The sequence below is a fragment of the Coenobita brevimanus genome, chromosome 83, assembly GCF_032717465.1.
Source record: "Coenobita brevimanus isolate Jiangsu-jjx chromosome 83, ASM3271746v2, whole genome shotgun sequence".
Classification (NCBI taxonomy): Eukaryota; Metazoa; Arthropoda; class Malacostraca; order Decapoda; family Coenobitidae; genus Coenobita; species Coenobita brevimanus.
This window is the reverse complement of record NC_137036.1, coordinates 1,602,501-1,622,791: the sequence shown is the minus strand read 5'-3', so window position 1 is coordinate 1,622,791 and position 20,291 is coordinate 1,602,501. Positions and strand designations below refer to the sequence as shown.

The 20,291-nt window shown below is 42.8% G+C and overlaps 1 protein-coding gene across 1 annotated transcript in view; it reads left to right on the top strand.

Moving 5' to 3' along the window:
* The first annotated feature begins 3,772 nt into the window (after positions 1 to 3,772).
* Positions 3,773 to 20,291, top strand: part of LOC145409817 (uncharacterized) — a 30,864-nt gene continuing 14,345 nt past the window's right edge. The window contains exons 1-3 of the mRNA XM_080280124.1: positions 3,773 to 3,799; positions 4,718 to 4,800; positions 5,679 to 6,519. Of these exons, the coding sequence (XP_080136250.1) occupies positions 3,773 to 3,799; positions 4,718 to 4,800; positions 5,679 to 6,519 (951 nt within the window). The remainder of the gene's footprint in view (positions 3,800 to 4,717; positions 4,801 to 5,678; positions 6,520 to 20,291) is intronic.

The window sequence follows — 20,291 nt, the reverse complement described above, 5'->3', positions numbered from 1 at the left end:
GACCATTACACATCACAGTATCGTAAGGTGGGTTTTCTGAAATTAATAGGGCAACTTCCAAATAATTACATACCATACTCAGCCAGTCCCAGGATAAATGCCTAGTGTTTTATATTCTAACAGAGAAGGAGAGATTAACATTCAATAAGTCTTTGGCCAGAAATGGTTAACTTCCTTTTAAATTAATTTTTTGTTTATCTAATAAGTAAATTATTTACCTTTCATTTATTGCATGCATTATTGCAGCTATACTCTGCACTGAGGATGCAAGAGTTTCCATTGATCTTGGGACAGACTGCAATGATGTAGTTGGTTCACGAAGAACTTGAACACCATCTGGTATACTCTGCAGAGTATTATCAATGGTTTCCAAGTTTCTCGATAAATCCTCGACTGCTGATTTTAGTTCCCGTTGAACTTCAATCATGATGGGAACCAAGTTGCCTTCTGATCCGCGGCTGGCTGATCTTGAAGGCCGTGGTGTTTGTTGTGCTGTTGTGGCAAATTCCGCTGGGACCATGCCACAATATTGATGTTTACTGTGACTGGGTGTTGGAATATCTAATGTGTCTCGTGAATCTTCCTCCATCCTGAAGTCAGTCACTTCGACAGTATATTGATCTTCGGGCACAACTTCAGACACTGGCACCGCGCTCGCATGAGCAACCGGAACTGAAATAGGGAAAAAAAAAAAAAAATTGTCATTATTTTTATACTGGATGATTTCATAAAACCGCAATAATAGAATACTACTGCGACAGAATAAGTAGAGACAACACAACACAGACCTGCCCACAGCAGCTTGGATTTGTGCCGGGTTAAATAACACATGAAACGTGCCTTGACTGAGGTGGGGAAATTAAAACATACACATAGTGGAGCAATGCATGGCACATAGCACTGTAAACAAAAGCCACAACGACAAAAGCATAGGAAAAATGCAAGACATTCCCTCTGGCAACTGTGTACCTGTGGTTGGCAGACCCAGGCTGTGCTGTGGTTAAGCAACAATAATAATTCAACCTCAAACCTCACACTAACCCTTGATTAGCTCTGGCTACTGACACAAGTTAATGCTTAGACAATTAAATAAGTGAAAAATCCCTGGCAGCAACGAATTTCAAAAATCTTTTGATAGGGAATGGGAATCAATTGCTGTCAAAGGTTGTAATAATGATCTACTGGAATAATACAAGTGAATGTATAATCCAGCTACTTCATTTTTCCTTGACTGTGTTAGAGTGCATCCATTTCAGAGTATAAAGGTTTTGACTTAATGATCAATTATCACCATATTAACTGAAAATTTCCATTGTAGGTAAACAGTAATAACCAGACACTGTGACTTGACATAATGTGCCTACTTGTACACCATCTTTTATCTGTTTATGTACAACTGTGGCCAACATTGTTTACTTTTCTGTACATATATATTAATTACAAGCAGGGAGTATACACTGTATACCAAAAACATAAACGACGTAAAAGCATTATGTACTTACCTTCTTCACGTGCAGGGTCATCATCAAGGCTGTCCCTGACATTAGGCAGCCCTTCGGCAGCTTCAACAGTTATCAGGGCTAACATTGCCTCCTCAATCTCGGTTAGCCTTGGTACATCACTAGTACCTCCTCCTGAAAATAAAAAAAAATTTAAATATAAAAAATAAATGACCCTATTCATGGTACTGCTACATCAATAGCATACAGTATTTTTAGGGAAGAAATGATTTACCTCATTTGTTTCACTTGGTCAAAGTTTCTCATTCTTTCTTTCCTTTTATATATGCACTGGTTTTGGCACCATGGCTTAATAAAGAGTTAGGGATGCTCTTAGGTTTGGATAATTGTATATTTGATGAAAGATTTTTTTTCTTGTATTTCTGACATAATTAGATTGATTTTGAGCCTCAGTTATACAACAAAAATTTTTTGTTCCCCTACCCAAAAGCCTAAGCATGTCCACCAACTGACTTCTTGAAAGCAGTTTGCTTCCCAAATTAATTCAAAGAATCATAAAACAAAAATGCACAGGAGGAACCCTTCTGCAAGTTTACCACAAAGGAAAGGATATCACTGGCTATTTGGTAAAGTTGCCATAACTTAGGTAAATTAAAGCTTATATGTCAGTGACATTATGGTTTCATAGGTAAGCAATGTTAAAGGAATCAAGTTTCTTTGTTTTTTGGGAATTTACCACACTTAAACTCTGAGGTACAGTACTATCAATTTTCTTAGTTTGTTATAGTCTTACCTGTTTTACTTAGCTCCTTCTTTTTTACTTGAGTTTTGAAGTCAGTAAATTTTTTTCTGCCTTCGCTGCTGTCTCTCGTGACTCTACTAATGGCGTTGACTTGTAGTGCCACAGCCTCCCAAGCAAGGTTTTTGACTTTTGTTGTAACAGTAGGCGGGAAGCTACCCAAAATCACGTCCTTCCTCTTCTCCACCTCTCGTATTATCACCATCACTTCATCATCGGTGAAATTGGGTTTTCTTTTCTTTGCGGCTGGCTCTGTTGCTGTTCCGGTAGGCTCCATCTTCCTTCTTGTCCTGTTAGCGGGTATAATCGGCTGCGTCACTGGCTGGGGTGCCCACTTGGCCTTATCTGTGAGTGCTGACATGTCGTTTGTTTGGGTCGCATCAGCTGGCTATCCTGTGATTGGCTATAACATTGGCAACCCTTCTTTAACGCCAATAAGGAACTGCACTGTGATTGGCCACAAGAGTCCCGCCAACAACCAACTTTACGTGAAAGACTTACAAGCGGGAGGAGATACTTGCACGTAAATATGTTTCGAGTATGGCCTGTAACTGGGATTGTAGACACATTGTAAGCTACTTGAACGTCAGTCAGTTACATGACCCGTCGCTCACGCAACTTACGTGAGCTTCGAGTATCGAGGCTGATCAGGCTTTATACCTCTGTAGTTGCTGCAGCACTGCACATCTCCTTTGTTCTTGAAAATCGGAACTAGAATACTTTTTCTCCACTCCGGCATCCTCTCACCCTTCAGGATTTTGTTAAACAATCCTACTGCTTCACGTAAAGCGTACTTTTTTCCGCAAACGTAATCAGTAATCACGGTCAACTGTAATTTCTGTGGTAGTTACCGCCCTGACATTCCGGGCCGTATATAGAAAATTGTATTTTATAAAGAAATCTTTGTTAATCATTTGAAAAATTCTTTTGTAATATATATATATATATATATATATATATATATATATATATGTATATATATATATAGGATAGAACTATACATAATCTATAGTTAATATTTTGTGATTTTAGAAAATGGATTTATTTAGCACAAGTTTACCAGACTGGCGAGATGTGGCAACTCTGGGCTCTTTATATCCTCGGGAAGAAGAATGGCCAGTAGTGTTTGCATAACTGTCCAAGGGGGAAGACGTTAGGAGAGTGCTGGCTTCTCTCGCTACCTTTTATTTCTAACGTTTTGGGATTTCCAAGTTTTCTCACTTGCCAAACATTAATTTTTTCCCACGGCAACTTATTTGTTATAGTTAGACGTCGCGTCCGTGTTTCATAAATAATGGCATACTACCAAGTTCCTTTGGTTTGGAAAGAATCAGCGTTCTCACTATCCCTAGATGTTAATATAAAGATAAAAGATATATGTGCTCCGTTTCTTGTAGACACAGGGGCTTCGGTGACTATTGTCTCAGGAAAATTTCTAGAACTTTATGGTTTAGCAGAAGTCTTGCATCTAAAGGAGTTCATGATTAAAGGTGTTTTTTATACAAAAGTCGAAATGGTGTTCCAATCAGTAAGTGGTCCAGTAAGTGTTGTTATAGATATGTATGTGGACAGGAAGGTTACTGTGCCCCTTGCGGTCTTGGGCATGGACTTCCTCAAATCATGTTGTTGTGTATTTAACATATCAGAGTCATGTCCAATGTTGTCAATGAAAATCCCAGAGACTAAACCTACATTCACTCGTGGTATCTATCGAAGAACAGTAAACATTTGTAATGAAGTGTTTAATTGTGTCATTGATAGTGGATCTTCTATTAATTTAATGCCGTTACACGTTGCCAGGCAACTGGGACTAAAGTTTGAAGTAGTATATCCACCGAATGAGTGCTGCCTCCCATTTATGAATCAAATCTATCCATTGTGGCAGTGCGTAACACACCTACCAGTTACTTTTAACGGTGCCGAGCTTAACGTTGATTTTTTTGTTTATACTGGTCCTTATTTAATGCTTGGTATGACTGCTTTAAAAAATCAGACGCTTACATTTGAACCTGGTATTTTTTTCCGAGCAAGGTGTCTTTGGAAGAGGTTTAAAGCTTTGTTTTTTGGTTGTTCGTCACCATCCTGAGTTTAATAGGCAAGATCAGAGAAACCACGCGCTGCCACGCTTCTTAAGCCTCAGGGGCCTGCCCCACACCTGCAGTACCACCAAGGGAGTGGAAGACCACACATACACTTGAGGTCATAAATTCAGGAAGGAGTGGGGCATAAAAGACAAGTTGTCAGACGATGGGGGTAGTATAATAGAAGCCATTTTTTGGCATGAACGACGGCGACTTGAGGAGGAGACGTGGACTTGTGTCGCTGTGCTTTGCCAACCATACCCCATTTCGACTGTCAGCTGGAGGACCAGCACACAAAGTTGTATCCGGATCTGGTTGGCGACTCTTAGCATCGGTTCTACAGTCATGATTCTCTCAAAAGGCATTGGTCGTGCCAGGGGTGGAAGTCAGATATTATGGAAGACTGCATCACACAGAATCGCCTGCACCAGCAACACAACATGCACGCCTTGAGAGCTCTGTGGGAAAGCCCGGTCTCGACCGTGGCCTTCCTTAGGGACTCAGGGCTGTTTGGCCAGACTTCCTAGGAAACAACTACTATAGTCTCACCAATCTTAAACCCAGGTTTGGGTGGGGTCTGGCGCTGGGTGCAGCCATGCCATACTTCCTAAACGAGCGATGAGTAGATTCTGTTATATATGTAATAGGCATCACAGATAGGTACACACATACTAATACAATATAAACGTAAGTATTCTAGCATATCAAAGGAAGGTAAACGTGTAATGCATATGGCTCTTGTACATCAATAAAGAAACGTGGCATACATATTTTACAGTGGTGCTGAAAAAAATGTAGTTACTTTTACCGACTTTCACGGTAGTTCTAAGTTGGGTAAGTAATGTAACAATTACGTTTATAATATAATTTGAAGGAATCGGTAGAACATACGCTATTTTCTTAATAGAAATAAATAAGTTAAAACACTCACGAGCGGCAACACCAGGCCCATACTGGGAGTTAATCCATTGGAGGGAGATTTAAGCTTCTGTCAGGTGCTTCCACTATTCACTTTCTATGTTGATGCAGACACAATGGCAGCTACGCCAACTCGCTCGCATCTACATAGTCAAGCCAAAGAAATGGCCTTCAACGTAAGCCAGTATTTTCTGCAGGAGAAGCAGTACGGAGGAATTTTCGATGATGTTTCAAGGGCAATTCATCGAACAGCTGCAGCAACAGGACTTAGCAAGAGCAGGATTGAAGCAATACGCAGAGAAGCAAGAGATAATGAAGAAAACAACTCTCCAGAGTTTACGTCTCCCAAGAAAAGGCAACGTGTTTTTTGATAACTTCAATGAAGATGTGTTACGCAGAACTTTTAAATTTCTATGACAGAAAAGAAATCCCTACCCTTGAAAAAATCCACGCAGAAATGAAGAGTAACCTTTCTTACCCCGGCGGCCGTGAAACTTTAAGAAGAGTTATGAAGAAAATAGGATTTCGGTACGCAAGCGTTGATGGACGGAAATTTCTAATGGAACGCAGCGACGTAACCTCTGCCAGGTGCAAGTTTTTGAAAGAAATGAAGGCACTTACAAGCTCTGACAAGACTATCGTCTACTTAGATGAAACTTGGATAAATCAGAACCACACGGTTTCTAAGTGCTGGGTAGACAGCACCTCAGGAAAAGCCGAGGGAGTGCGGGTACCGACAGGGAAAGGTGGTCGCTGGATTATTCTGCACGCCGGAACCAAAAATGGATTTGTTCCCGAAGCCGCCCTGATATTCCAAGCAAAAAATGTCGGGGATTACCACGATCAGATGAATGCCGAGACATTCGAGAAGTGGTTTCAGGTACAACTGTTACCTAACATTCCTCCCTCTTCAGTTATTGTGATGGATAATGCATCCTATCACTCAAGGAAAAAGCATAAACCACCAACAGGTTCCAACAATAAAGCAACGATAATAGAATGGCTGGAGAAGAAGGGGATAACAGTACCAGAGGGTCTCCTGAAAGTGGAACTTATGGAACTTGTGACTCGCCACATCACTGCTGCCGATACAAATTACGTCATCGACAATACCGCCTCAGAGCACGGCCATCGAGTTGTACGCCTGCCTCCTTATCACTGCCAGTATAACCCAATAGAACTCATATGGGCTCAGCTTAAAAGCTATGTCTCAAAAAGGAATACATTCCGGAATGCCGATATGAAGCCACTTATTCATGAGGCAATTGAGAAAATTACATCAGAAAACTGGAGAAATGCCGTTATACACGCAGAACAAATTCAAACAGATGATGCAAAAAGAGATGTGGCAATTGATAATTTCATTGATTCTTTCACTATCACTCTCACCTCTTCTGATGAGGAGGATTCATGATAATTTCTTACATGCTGTAAGAGAAGAGGAATAGGCCTATCGGGGAAACCTCTTAAAAAAAAAAAAACGCGCCGTGACTTTTACCTCTTGGGTGGTGTGGAAAGAAAGTCTAAGTTTTAATATGTAGAGTGTAATTTAAAGGCTATAACCAGGTAAAAAATCATAAATTATATGAGAGAGAGAGAATGCGACTTTTAAATTCATTATTTTGATTATATTTATAACTTAAACTAGTTTGTCTTTACACACACACACATACACAAACACACACACACACACACACAGAAGTGGGTGAAGTCATGTCAGGCCAGGTGGCGAGATGGGAGCGGACGAACTCTAACGGTGTCAGGTCAGCCACTAGCCAATGAGAGTATAGGAAACAAGGCAACGCTGTACGCCGGGAAATCCCCGGCTAGACTCCACCCAAACCTGGGGTTTAGATTGGTGAGACTATAGCATGCAGCGATGGCCCGAGAGATGGAGGGGAGGGGTAAGGACAATCTTGACCACCTTGATCGGTGGTTTTGTCCTCTAAATATGTTCATACACACTCACACACACACACACACACACACACACACACACACACACATATATATATATATATATATATATATATATATAAACACGTAAAATATATTTTTTTCCTCGGTGACCTCTCTATTTATGGGAAAAAAAAAAAAAAAGCCTCCCCTTTCCATTTTTGACCAACTCAGTAATTTTTTCACCAACTCCGAAACAAACATTTGGGGGGTAACCCCCACCCCCCCGGTGGGTCCATCCCTGCCAGCATGACAGTCAAGTGTTAATCTGTTACAGGAGTATAGTGTCCAGAGACTCATTAACGGATCTACATCTTCTCCATGGAACTTCTTCGTGACTAGCATCACATTCTAGTGTTTATCAGCATTCAGTATAGTGAGGGCAATTGTAGGCCACGGTAGAGTACGTGGACTTTAGTAACCAAGGAGACTCACGGCTCTAAATCCTTACCACGGCACTTCTTCGTGATTAGCATAATTTTCTAGCGTAAATCTATTGTTACAACCCAGCCTTCGACACGGAGAGATGGCGATTGTAGGCCAAGATGAAGTGGACAGAGAATAGTTAAAATGAATATACTCAGATCCATCCACCGAGAGAGAGAGAGAGAGAATATAGTTCTCCATCCCAACTTGACCCAGAGTTTCGTCCTTTTGCTGCTTACCTCGAGAGAGAGAGAGAGAGAGAGAGAGGCTGGACATAAATCTTTGCATTGCCTTTTCATTTATGTTCTTCAGTTCAACACCTCGCTTCCTTTTCCACCTCCAACTGAACGGCTTTCCATTTTATTTTCATTTGCAGACGCCATCCTTTCCCGCCAAAACGCAGCTGATCAGACACTGGCTTTGGGAAAATGGCACGACTGCAGACGGTACGTAACGAATTTTTTTACTTGATTTGAGTGACTTCATTTGAAAATCTATCTATCTGTCTATTTGTCTGTCTCTCTGTCTATCTACTTATCTGCCTGTCTGTCTATCTGTCTAACAAATCACCTCCACGTCACTCTATCCTCTACCATTTGGCTGCCCTACCTCCAACCCACACACCCCTCCCTCATGTATCTCCCCCACTCCTTCCCTCCATCTCATTCTTGGTCTCCTTCTCCCCCTCCACCAGCTCACTCACATATACTCTTCTAGTTCGTCTCTCATTCTACATTCTCTCTAAACATGGCCAAATTTCACTTTTCCTCCTATTCTTCCTCTTCGGCTAGCGTTCTTCTCATCTTGTGCTTCCTGCTGTAGTCAAATTCAAATTCAAATTCTGCCCTTCTTTTCTCCCTTATTCTAAGTCTCTTCTCCCTCCAGATACCCTTCGCTCCCTTTTTCTCCATCATCATATTCTGTCTCTTTTCTGTCACGCATATCTTTACTGACGGCTCCAAATTCTACCATGGTGTCGGGTTTGCTGTTGTGCTCCCTGACTCCTCCTTCCAAAGTAGGCTACTCTTCCTTCCGTTGCAGGTATTCTCACGGCAGAACTGCATGCTGTTCTTTATGCTCTGATGTCTCTTTTCAAATTCTCTTCTTCCACCTCTGTTTTTTTCTCGCATTCTCTCACTGCGCTCTCTCCCTCACACACCACGCCTTCTCGTCCTCTAATCACCGAAATTCAGGAGTGTCTGTTCCAGCTGTCTGTTCGGAAAAAGTCAGTTCGGTTCATGCGGGTCCCTGGCCATATCGGGATTACTGGTAACGAACAAGCTGACTCGCTGGCACGTTCTGCTGTTTCTCCTTTAGGTCCTGTCCCCGCCCCATTCCTGCTCCTGATTGTTTTCCTCTTCTGACCCGTCTTTTCCGTGAACGTTGGCAGTCTTCATGGGACCTGCAGGTTAACAACAAATTTCATATTGTTAAACCCTCAATCTTTCCCTGGTACACGTCAATCCACTCAATCATCGATGGGAGACTCCTTGCTCGTCATCGCTTGTTCCATGCCCGCCTCACTCACGGCCATTTAATAATCCACATACCTCAGCCCCTCTGTTCACACTGTACTGCCTCGTCACTATCCATCACCTTTTCCTTGGTTCACTGTCTACACTCCAGCACCATCTCTCAGCTTTCCCCTTCCTTTCCTCACTACGTTGGCCTCCACTGCTTACTGTTTTCCTGGGTGACTCTCCCAGTGTTTCTGTTTCCAATATTTTCACTTTTCTTACTGCTCTTCACACCACATCTTTAATATACTTCCCCCTCCCCTCCCTTCTACCGTGGTGCCACACAGCCATACTATGACTTGCTGCTGGTTCTTCATTATTCTTTCCATCTGTCCACCTGGCCAAACCATCTCAGAGTATTTCACTTAACACCTGGAGGGTGTATGTGAGTGAGGTGGAGGGGGAGAGGGTGTATGTGAGTGAGGTGGAGGGGGAGAGGGTGTATGTGAGTGAGGTGGAGGGGGAGAGGGTGTATGTGAGTGAGGTGAAGGGGGAGAGGGGGAGGCAGAGACCAAGGATCAGATGGATGGATGTAGGTGGAATGATGCATGAGGTGTGGAGGGCAGTCTGGGGGAGGCGGTGGCTGAATCGGTAGAGGTGGCCTGCAGTCCTAATGAACCCAGGTTCGAATCCCCGCTGGGGCAGGAAACAGTTTAAGGATTTGAATTTCATAAAGCAGACTTTACTGATCTACCAGAAGACCCGCCGACATGTGGTAAAAATACCCCCGCTAATACCAATACACCAGTCCTGTATGAGACAGCCCTGGCATGTATGCAATATGGACGGTGAGTCTTAGCGCCGAAGTGGTGACATGGGGAAGTGTATGGTGTGAAGGACTATTGGGCCTTGGCAGCAGGCTGTGAAGGCATAAAAAAAGAAAAAAGAAAAAAAAGGCAGAGGACAGAGCGACGTGGAGGCGATATCTTTGAGGTGACCCCTTATGGGATTAAGGCGTCAGATAATAGATAAGTAGATAGATAGGTAAATAGATAGATAGATAGATAAAGTTGTTAAATAATTAGTGTTCTTACTTTATCTTTTCCTATGGGGTTAATTGTGCTATACTCTTTTTACTGTAACTTGGCCTAAAATCGCCATCACTGTCTTCATTGCTGAGTTGTAATAATAGACTAACACATGAATATGATGCTAGTCACGAAGAAGTGCCACGGAAAGAATGTAGAGCTGTGGTATTGTCTTTTTCCACCAGTGAGCTTCGTGAAATAAGCATCATTCTATTATGTTCTATTGCCAGACACTTTAATCCCTTATACGGGGTGGCCACAAACAAATCGCCTCCACGTCACCCCGTCCCCAGCCATTTCACTGCCCTGCTCCCAATTCACACACCCCTCTCTCATATACCTCTCCACTCCATCCCTCCAAATCATCCTTGGCCTTCCCCTCCCTCTCTCCCCCTCCACCATACTCATATACACTCTCCTCGTCAGTTTTTCACTCTCCATCCTCTCCACATGGCCAAACCACCTCAGTGTGTTTCTCCTAACGCTTCCTATCAAATCCACATCCACACCACAACGCTCCTTCACATCATCATTTGTCAGCCTGTCTCTCCATGTGACTCCACAGGCTCCTCTCAGCTCATTTCCACTGCTCTCACTCTTGACTTGTGTCCCTCCAACAACGTCCAAGCTTCACTTCCGTACGTTAGAGTTGGTATCACAATACGAGTACTGTCATGTAGTCACTTTTTCACTTCCATGTTCACATCTCTGTTTCTTATCACTGCTTTCAAGGAACCAGCAACCTTTCTTCCTTGTTGTACCCTTTCAAGCACTTCACCCTCCAAACCTCCATCCTTACTCATCACACTACCCAAGTACTTAAACGTACTCACATTTTCCAATTCCTCACCATTCAACCTCATTGTACATTCACTGACTTCACCTCTCTCAAAGACCATCACTTTACTCTTCCCTACATTCACCTTTAGATTCCGTTTCTTACACAGTCTCCCAAACTCATCCACCAAGCCTTGCAGCTCCCCTTCGTCTTCACTCAACAACACAGTATCATCTGCAAACAACAGAACAGGGAGTTTCCAAACACTATCCTCTCTCACCAGGGCCACTCCAACATCCACTATCCTACCTTGTACCTCTTTTATTACCCCATCCATGTACAGATTGAACAACCATGGAGGCATGACACATCCCTGTTTCAACCCAGCCTTCAAATAGAAAAACTCACTCAGTTCACTATCCACACGCACTGCAGCCTTAGCACCATCATACATACTCTTCACAGCATTCAACAACTTCCCATCTACTCCATATATTCTTAATACTTTCCACAATCCTTGTCTATCCACCCTGTCATATGCTTTCTCCAAATCCATGAAGGCCACATACAGCTACTTTCCCTTCTCTAGAAACTTTTTTACTAAAGATCTAAGAATGAATATCTGATCTACACAACCTCTTCCCTTCCTAAAGCCTCCCTGTTCTTCTCCAACTAATTCCTCTGTTATTTCCCTAACTCTGTCAATAAGTATCCTGCCATACACTTTTCCTATTATACTAAGAAGACAAATGCCCCTATGATTACCACACACTTCTTTTTCCCCTTTTCCTTTGTACAAGGGAATAATTATACCTGACTTCCAATTCTCCGGGACTCTACCTTCCTCCCAGGCCAATCTGCACATCTTCCACATCCATTCTACTAACCAAAAGGACGAAAATCCAGGTCAACTTAAGGTGAAAGGAGTATAGTCATGTTTTATAAAAGCATTAGGCAATATCTGTCTATCTATTTATTTAAAGCATATCAAACTACAGCTAAATTAAGTGACATTCAGTCACTTAAAGACAACACACAGCTGCATGCACGGCCTCTTGATATCCACCCTTCTGAATCCTACCTCCCTCGTGAGGACAGGGTCCGCCTGGCCAGGCTGTCGGTGATGCCTGTCCAGGAGCAACACAGCATCCCATACTATTAAGCACATTATGCAAGACTGCCTTGCACACAATCTGCAACACAGCACCCCATACTATTAAGCACATTATGCAAGACTGCCTTGCACACAATCTGCAACACAGCATCCCATACTATTAAGCACATTATGCAAGACTGCCTTGCACACAATCTGCAACACAGCACCCCATACTATTAAGCACATTATGCAAGACTGCCTTGCACACAATCTGCAACACAGCATCCCATACTATTAAGCACATTATGCAAGACTGCATTGCACACAATCTGCAACACAGCATCCCATACTATTAAGCACATTATGCAAGACTGCATTGCACACAATCTGCAACACAGCACCCCATACTATTAAGCACATTATGCAAGACTGCATTGCACACAATCTGCAACACAGCACCCCATACTATTAAGCACATTATGCAAGACTGCACTGCACACAATCATCAACACAGCACCCCATACTATTAAGCACATTATGCAAGACTGCATTGCACACAATCTGCAACACAGCACCCCATACTATTAAGCACATTATGCAAGACTGCATTGCACACAATCACCTACGCCAACAACACAACATACACTCCTTGAGAGCTCTGTGGGAAAGCCCGGTCTCGGCCGTGGCCTTCCTTAGGGACTCCGGGCTGTTTGGCCAGACTGCCAAGGCAACAACTACTTCTACTACTACATCTACTCACGCAACATAATACCCAACATCTGGGAGCATGGCATTATCATCACTATCCCCAAACCCACGTTACCTTCCTCACACCGCCCCATCACGCTCCTCTGCACCCCTTCCAAAGTCACAGAACGACTGGTACTACATGTAGTCACACCTCATATCCCCCTAGCCCCATCACAACATCGTTTTAAGCCACTACATTCCACAAACACCCTCCTTACACAGAGAGTTTTTCATGGCATGAATTCAGCTAGGCCACCACACAGAACACTCCTAATCACACTAGACATTAGCAAAGCTTTTGATGCCATCCCCCGCCACAACCTCACAAACACAATACTCAACACAAACACGCACAATAACACAAAAAGATGGCTGGCAAACTACTTAGCAGGCAGATGTGCACACGTAACATTTGTCGGTCAGTCTTCGAACATCAGAAACTTCACAAATGGCGTCCCCCAAGGATCTGTTTTGTCCCCTACACTCTTTAACCTATACATGCACGACATACCTACATCCCACACACCACAGACACACATAGCTTGCCATGCAGATGATATAACACTTACCTGTACACACCAAAACGCAAACACAGCTGCACACATCATTCAACCTTACCTCAACACAAACCTTACCTCAACACACTACACGAATGGTTCATCACAAACAGACTCAAAATAGCCCCAGCCAAATCTACAGTGACCCTTCTCACAAACTGGACAGCAGAACATAGTCACATTCCACACCACCATAAACAACACTCCCCTACCACACACACACACACACACACACACATACATACATGCACCGCTCGCTGGCGCAGTGGTAACGTTCTCGCTTGCCAACTGGTGGACGGGAGTTCGCGCCTCGCTCAGGTTGCGAAAAGTTTCACTGACGAAGTGGGTGGTTACTGTCTCCCTTGAGCAAGGGGACGGGTGTGTGTGTGTGTGTGTGTGTGTGTGTGTGTGTGTGAAGGTCACAGCCCTGCCCTTAGATCGGTCTATATGAGCTCTCAGCTCCCTTCCGGGAGGGTAAAAGCTGACGATCACGACCATCATGTGATCCTGACCGACCCGGTGAATTACACACACACACACACACACACACAATCCTTGGTGTAACATACAATACATCAGTGTCATTTAAACAACACATCACAAACATTAAAAATAAAATAACACCAAGACTCAACGCCCTAAGGTCACTTGCCCACACAACATTCGGACACAACAAAGAAACCACCACCACAGTATACAAACAATACATACGTTCAGTGATGAATTATGCAAGCCCTGCTTGGGCTCTTAGACTCACTAAAACACACTACAACACTCTACAGACCATACAGAACAAGGCCCTAAAAATAATCACAGGCTGCACAGCTACTACACCCACAGACCACCTACACCAAGAAGCCAAAGTCCTCAAAGTCAAGGATCATCCAGACATGAAAGACATAAATTCTTGCCGCATCCTTCACAAAACCACATCCACTGCACCACATGGCAGCACATCCACACACACCCAGGAACATCAAAACAACACCCAGCACACGATATCATACACAAATACTGTCATCACTCCCCCCTCGCCCACCTCAAACCAGCTTCCAGAAGCATACCCATACTCAAATCACTCGCCGCTCCATTCAGTCACTTAAAAATCAGCTGCATGCGCAGTCTCCTGATATCCACCCTTATCTTCCTCATGAGCACAGGGTCCACCTGGCCAGGCTGAGATGTGGGCATCATCCAACTCTTGAGTTATCAGAAGAGGAGGCTGGATGACTTTGTCGCTGATTCCTGTCCAGGATACAACACAGCACCCCATACCACATAAGCACATTATGGAAGACTGCATTGCACACAATCTGCAACACAGCACCCCATACTATTAAGCACATTATGCAAGACTGCATTGCACACAATCTGCAACCCGCACTCCATACTATTAAGCACATTATGCACGACTGCATTGCACACAATCTGCAACACAGCACCCCATACTATTAAGCACATTATGCAAGACTGCATTGCACACAATCTGCAACACAGCACCCCATACTATTAAGCACATTATGCAAGACTGCATTGCACACAATCTGCAACACAGCACCCCATACTATTAAGCACATTATGCAAGACTGCATTGCACACAATCTGCAACACAGCACCCCATACTATTAAGCATATTATGCAAGACTGCATTGCACACAATCTGCAACACAGCACCCCATACTATTAAGCACATTATGCAAGACTGCATTGCACACAATCTGCAACACAGCACCCCATACTATTAAGCACATTATGCAAGACTGCATTGCACACAATCTGCAACACAGCACCCCATACTATTAAGCATATTATGCAAGACTGCATTGCACACAATCTGCAACACAGCACCCCATACTATTAAGCACATTATGCAAGACTGCATTGCACACAATCTGCAACACAGCACCCCATACTATTAAGCACATTATGCAAGACTGCATTGCACACAATCTGCAACACAGCACCCCATACTATTAAGCACATTATGCAAGACTGCATTACACACAATCTGCAACACAGCACCCCATACTATTAAGCACATAATGCAAGACTGCATTGCACACAATCTGCAACACAGCACCCCATACTATTAAGCACATTATGCAAGACTGCATTACACACAATCACCTACGCCAACAACACAACATACACTCCTTGAGAACTCTGTGGGAAAGCCCGGTCTCGGCCATGGCCTTCCTTAGGGACTCGAGGCTGTTCGGCCAGACTGCCTAGGGAACAACTACTACTACCACTACAAATATAGCTCTTTTGACTCACCCATAAGAACTAACATAGCTCCTCTGACTAGAATGGCTCCTGTGATAGCTCCTGTGACCCACGCATAAAAACCAATATAGTTCCCTGGGTCACATTGCCATACAGTGTAATTCTGATACACTCATGGACACTAACACAGCTGCCTGGGTTGCTGCGTACCTTGGAATTCTCACTCACTCAGAGAAACTGATTAGATAATGATGATGATGATGATGATGATATTTTTTCCAGGATAGGAGGTGGCGAGGTAAAAGAACAGCCAGTGTGGATTAGAAGTCCAGATCGTGCGATATGCAGTATATATGGAGTGGAGAGGTATATGAGAGAGGGGTGTAAGCTGGGGGGAGGGCCGCGAAATGGTAGGGGACAGGGCGACGTGGAAGCAGTTTGTTTGTGGCCACCCCTTACGGGATTGTCGTCTGGCTATAGATAAACAGATAGATAGATAAAATTTGCGGATTCAGTATATGAAAATCAAACAAGGTGCATTTGTAGGAGGGGGTATATTGGGAAGACTGAGTGGAAAAATCTATCTATCCATAGCCAGACGCCTTAATCCAGTTATGGGGTGGCCACAACAAATCGCCTCCATGTCGCCCTGTCCCCTGCTATATCGCTGCCCTTCCTCCAACTTACATCCCCCTGTCTCATATACCTCTCTGCTCCATCCCTCCATCTCATCCTCGGCTTCTCCTTCCCTCTCCCTCCTAGTTTGTCTCTCACTCTCCGTCCTCCGTGGAAAAATACATAAAGAGAATGAATGAGGGGAGGGGGTAATGCAGAGATTATTGTGTGAGGAGTGCACATGGAAGGAGTTACCGGAGGGAACGGTGCAACAGTGCTAAGGTAGAAAGTAATTATGCAACATTTATATCCATCCATCATCCAATCCTGTTGCCCCAAGAGGAGAGCGTAGAAGCCCGGGGCTAGGCAAGTTGGTCCTGACATTTACGATGAGAGTGACCAACCTCACTCATCCCTGAGTGGCATTACATGAACAATAAACCCCAGCCACCCCTACAGTACATACCTACACAGGCTCAATCATATCACCCTTGTATGTATTTGAAAGTCGTGACCACATAATCCTAAAAACTTACATATCCTCGTTCGTTCAGCTGGTCGGATTTTGATATAAGCATGCTTCTGTGAAGAATATAACATACCGTGGTATACAGTATATATGCTCAAATTAATTTGTACTCGTAAGTGCTCTCGCCGATATGTGGGGAAAGGGTAAAATCCCCTCATTCCTCCCCGCACCCCCCATTAAGAAATCAGGGGAGCCCTCTTGCCCCCGCCCCACTTCCGGCGCCCTTGGGAGAAGGGAAGGACGGAATTTAAGGAGAAAAGGAAGAAAGGCGGGAGCAGTTATTATTATGTATGCAGTGTAATGTTTCTAAAAATGCTTTCGTGTGCAAAAATAAATATGAAGTGAAAATAGTTGATTAGGTATATATTTGGATTGGATGTGTGAATAGTGTAAATAAATACATTCTATGAGTATATAAACCTTGCCATTACTCCTTTAATTTCTGTTATATTAATATCCCGTAAAAAACAACAACAACAATTTCAATCAGTCTCGTTAAATCCGCCTTACGAATTACTGAATTTAATAACTTAGAGTGAAATAAATTCAATATCTACGTAAAACTAACTGTAGCAGTTTGTTAGAGTAGCTGAAAAAAAAATATTTTACTGCATTTACTCTAATTAAAAGCAGGTAATAAATATTTGTCAATGTATAGACGCCAAGCATCTCAACATGGCGGCCGTGAAATCGTCGCTTGTGAAATTACTTTGATATTTTCCGGACACTGACGCCTTACATTTTGAAGGTGTGTATTGCTGCGATAATTTGAGTTAATATAGATTAATTGGGGCAGGTGAGAATGTACATAGAGTGTTTGTCAAAGTGTATATGGCCGATGGTGGCTGGGGAGGCTGGACCAAAGAAATGGAAATTATACAGATTTGTTGGTTACCAGGAAACTGGAGACATACTTTGAGATGTAGTATGAGAGACTGACTAGGAGAGTGTATGTGAGGGAGATGGAGTGGGGTAGGGGGAAGGGGAGACCAAGTATGAGATGGAGGTGATGGAGTGAAAGTGACAGCAAGAAATTAGTACAATTCTGCAGTCATCCCACAGCACTTCTTCGTGACTAGCACCATATTGTAGGTTTAATCCTTTGTTATAGTTTAGCATTCAAGCTGGACAGATGGCAGTATTATGCCAAGATAAAATGAACAGAGTGTAGATGTAAAAGCCTCACTGTTACTATGAATTTGGTTAATTTTTGGAGTTAGGAGGCACCATAAATTGTTGGAATTACACCCAACAAATGGACTTTACAATTCATATTATTTTTTTTACTCATTTGTTTTTCCTTCCTCTGTTCTCTTATTAAAAAAAAAAAAAAGTGCACATTACCTAAGTTAAGTAGTTGTAAGCACTTTCTCTTCAGTAGATGTCCATTGCAAATATTTTTTATATACTGTACTTAATATATACAGAGTTGAGGCAGATATTCCAGCTCCTATCCTTGTCTTTTATTGCATCTGCATAAAATAACCTAACCTAACCTAATCTAACCTAGCCTAACCTAACCTAGCCTAAACTAGCCTAGCCTAACCTAACCTAACAACCTAACCTAACCTAACCTAACTTAACCTAACTTAACCTAACTTAACCTAACCTAACCTAATCTAACCTTACCTAACCTAACCTAACCTAACCTAATCAAACCTAACCTAGCCTCACCTTGACTGAGCCTAACCTAACCAAACTCAGCCTACCCTGACCTAATCCAGGCCAAACTAACCTTACCACAGATGTAATAATTGGTGAAAGTACAAGTGACAACCCCACACATTGTTAATTATGAAGTACAGTGCTATAGAGTACATTTGTGATGAATGTGTATAGGAGACAAATTACTTGAAACTGCATATACCGGTACTAAATGATGAGATATTTAATTTTAGTTCCTATAAAGAACACTTCATTTTATTCAGTGCTCACTTGTACCAGGTGTAAAACTAGTCCCTGTGTTTATATTTGAGCTGTAGCAAGAGAACTACAATTGGTCATTTTTCTTTTATTTTCTAGGTTGGTGTGGAGTGTACTGCATTTTACTGATTCCCTCATTATTTGACAGTGTTTGTATGTCACTGTAGTAGCCATAAGGGTAGCTGTGTTATTTAGCTTCATTGTATTAGTGTTCCTGGTCATGCACTTCTCCGCACAGAATTCATCCAGCCAGCTTGATCTCTTGTCAGTCCCTTAGCCGCACCAACTTCCATACCTGGTAGCTACCTCTCTTCCTCACACACTCCTCCACCACATCCCTCCACCTTCTTCTTGGCCTACCTCCTCTCCTCCCTCCTTCATATTTGTACCCATTTTTAACGTGACAATGTTTGGATTGGCTCTGTTAGATAGGTATGGTAGGCTATATGTGAAGCTATAGACCTTGGTGATTTTTTTTTTTTTTTTCCCCTGTCAAATGGAGCCAGGATTTCGAGGGCTTGAATAATGAGTCATTGGAAGTGTGGCCCATTGAATTGGGCAGACTTTGGCTGTCTGGACGTTGCTACTCCTCACCCTGCCAAAAGGTGGTAAAGGAGGTCTGGATGCTGATGCTGATGATGTATTAGTGTTGTGATGAGAATGGGTTGATTGAGATGGTTTGGATATGTGGAGAGGATGGAGGATGACAACTGGGTGTGGAGGGTGAGAGGTGGGAACGTTGAGGGTGCAGTTGCGAGAGGCAGACCAAAAAAGACTTGGGATGAGGCCGTAGAGTGTGATGTGAGGGATAAGGCACTGAATAGAGAAGCTGTTAGAGATCAAACAGCATGGACAGCCGTCATTTAGTAACCAAGGCTGGTGCATGCAAGCAGGCTGGAGCCTCTATAAATGATACAAATTTTATGATTATTTTTATTAGTACAGTAAGACCTCACTATAACGGACTAATTGGGGCCCAAACCATTCCGAAAAATGCGAAATTCCGATAAAAGTGACATCCGGACTTGCCCCTGCTAATCCGGACTTTTTCCGATATATTAGACATTAGTCCTGATCACATGAATGGTTTTTAAACTGTTTTGACTACCATTGTGGTTGTGTACTGTGTTATAACTTCACTACATTAATCAAATGGTATAATATATACAATAATACTGTACTGTACACTGATAAACATGTCTTTTATGTACGGTACCTTATTGTGGTGAACATAGCTGAAGTGGTCAGGCAGTCCGGACTGCTTCTGGCTTTATCAGACTTTTTCCGATATTTAGGAATTTAGTCTGCTAGCTCCTTGAGTCCGATAAAAGCGAATTCCGTTCTATGGAAGTCCCTCATATCAAGGTTTTACTGGATTATTATTATTATTATTATTATTATTATTACTGGCAGTGTGAAGGGAGTGTAACAAGTATTTTTTGCTTTCCAGGGCATTGTAGATGAGCTGAGTGAACCAAAGCCATGAGCAGAGCAAAATACAGTTTGGCCCAACATTATAGTGTACAGCCATCCAACACTGCTGGCAGGTAAGGAGTTTATGATGATGATCATGATGATGATGATGATGGGTTCTTTGCTTAAACCCCTTAACCCGTACCATGCTAGCGATGT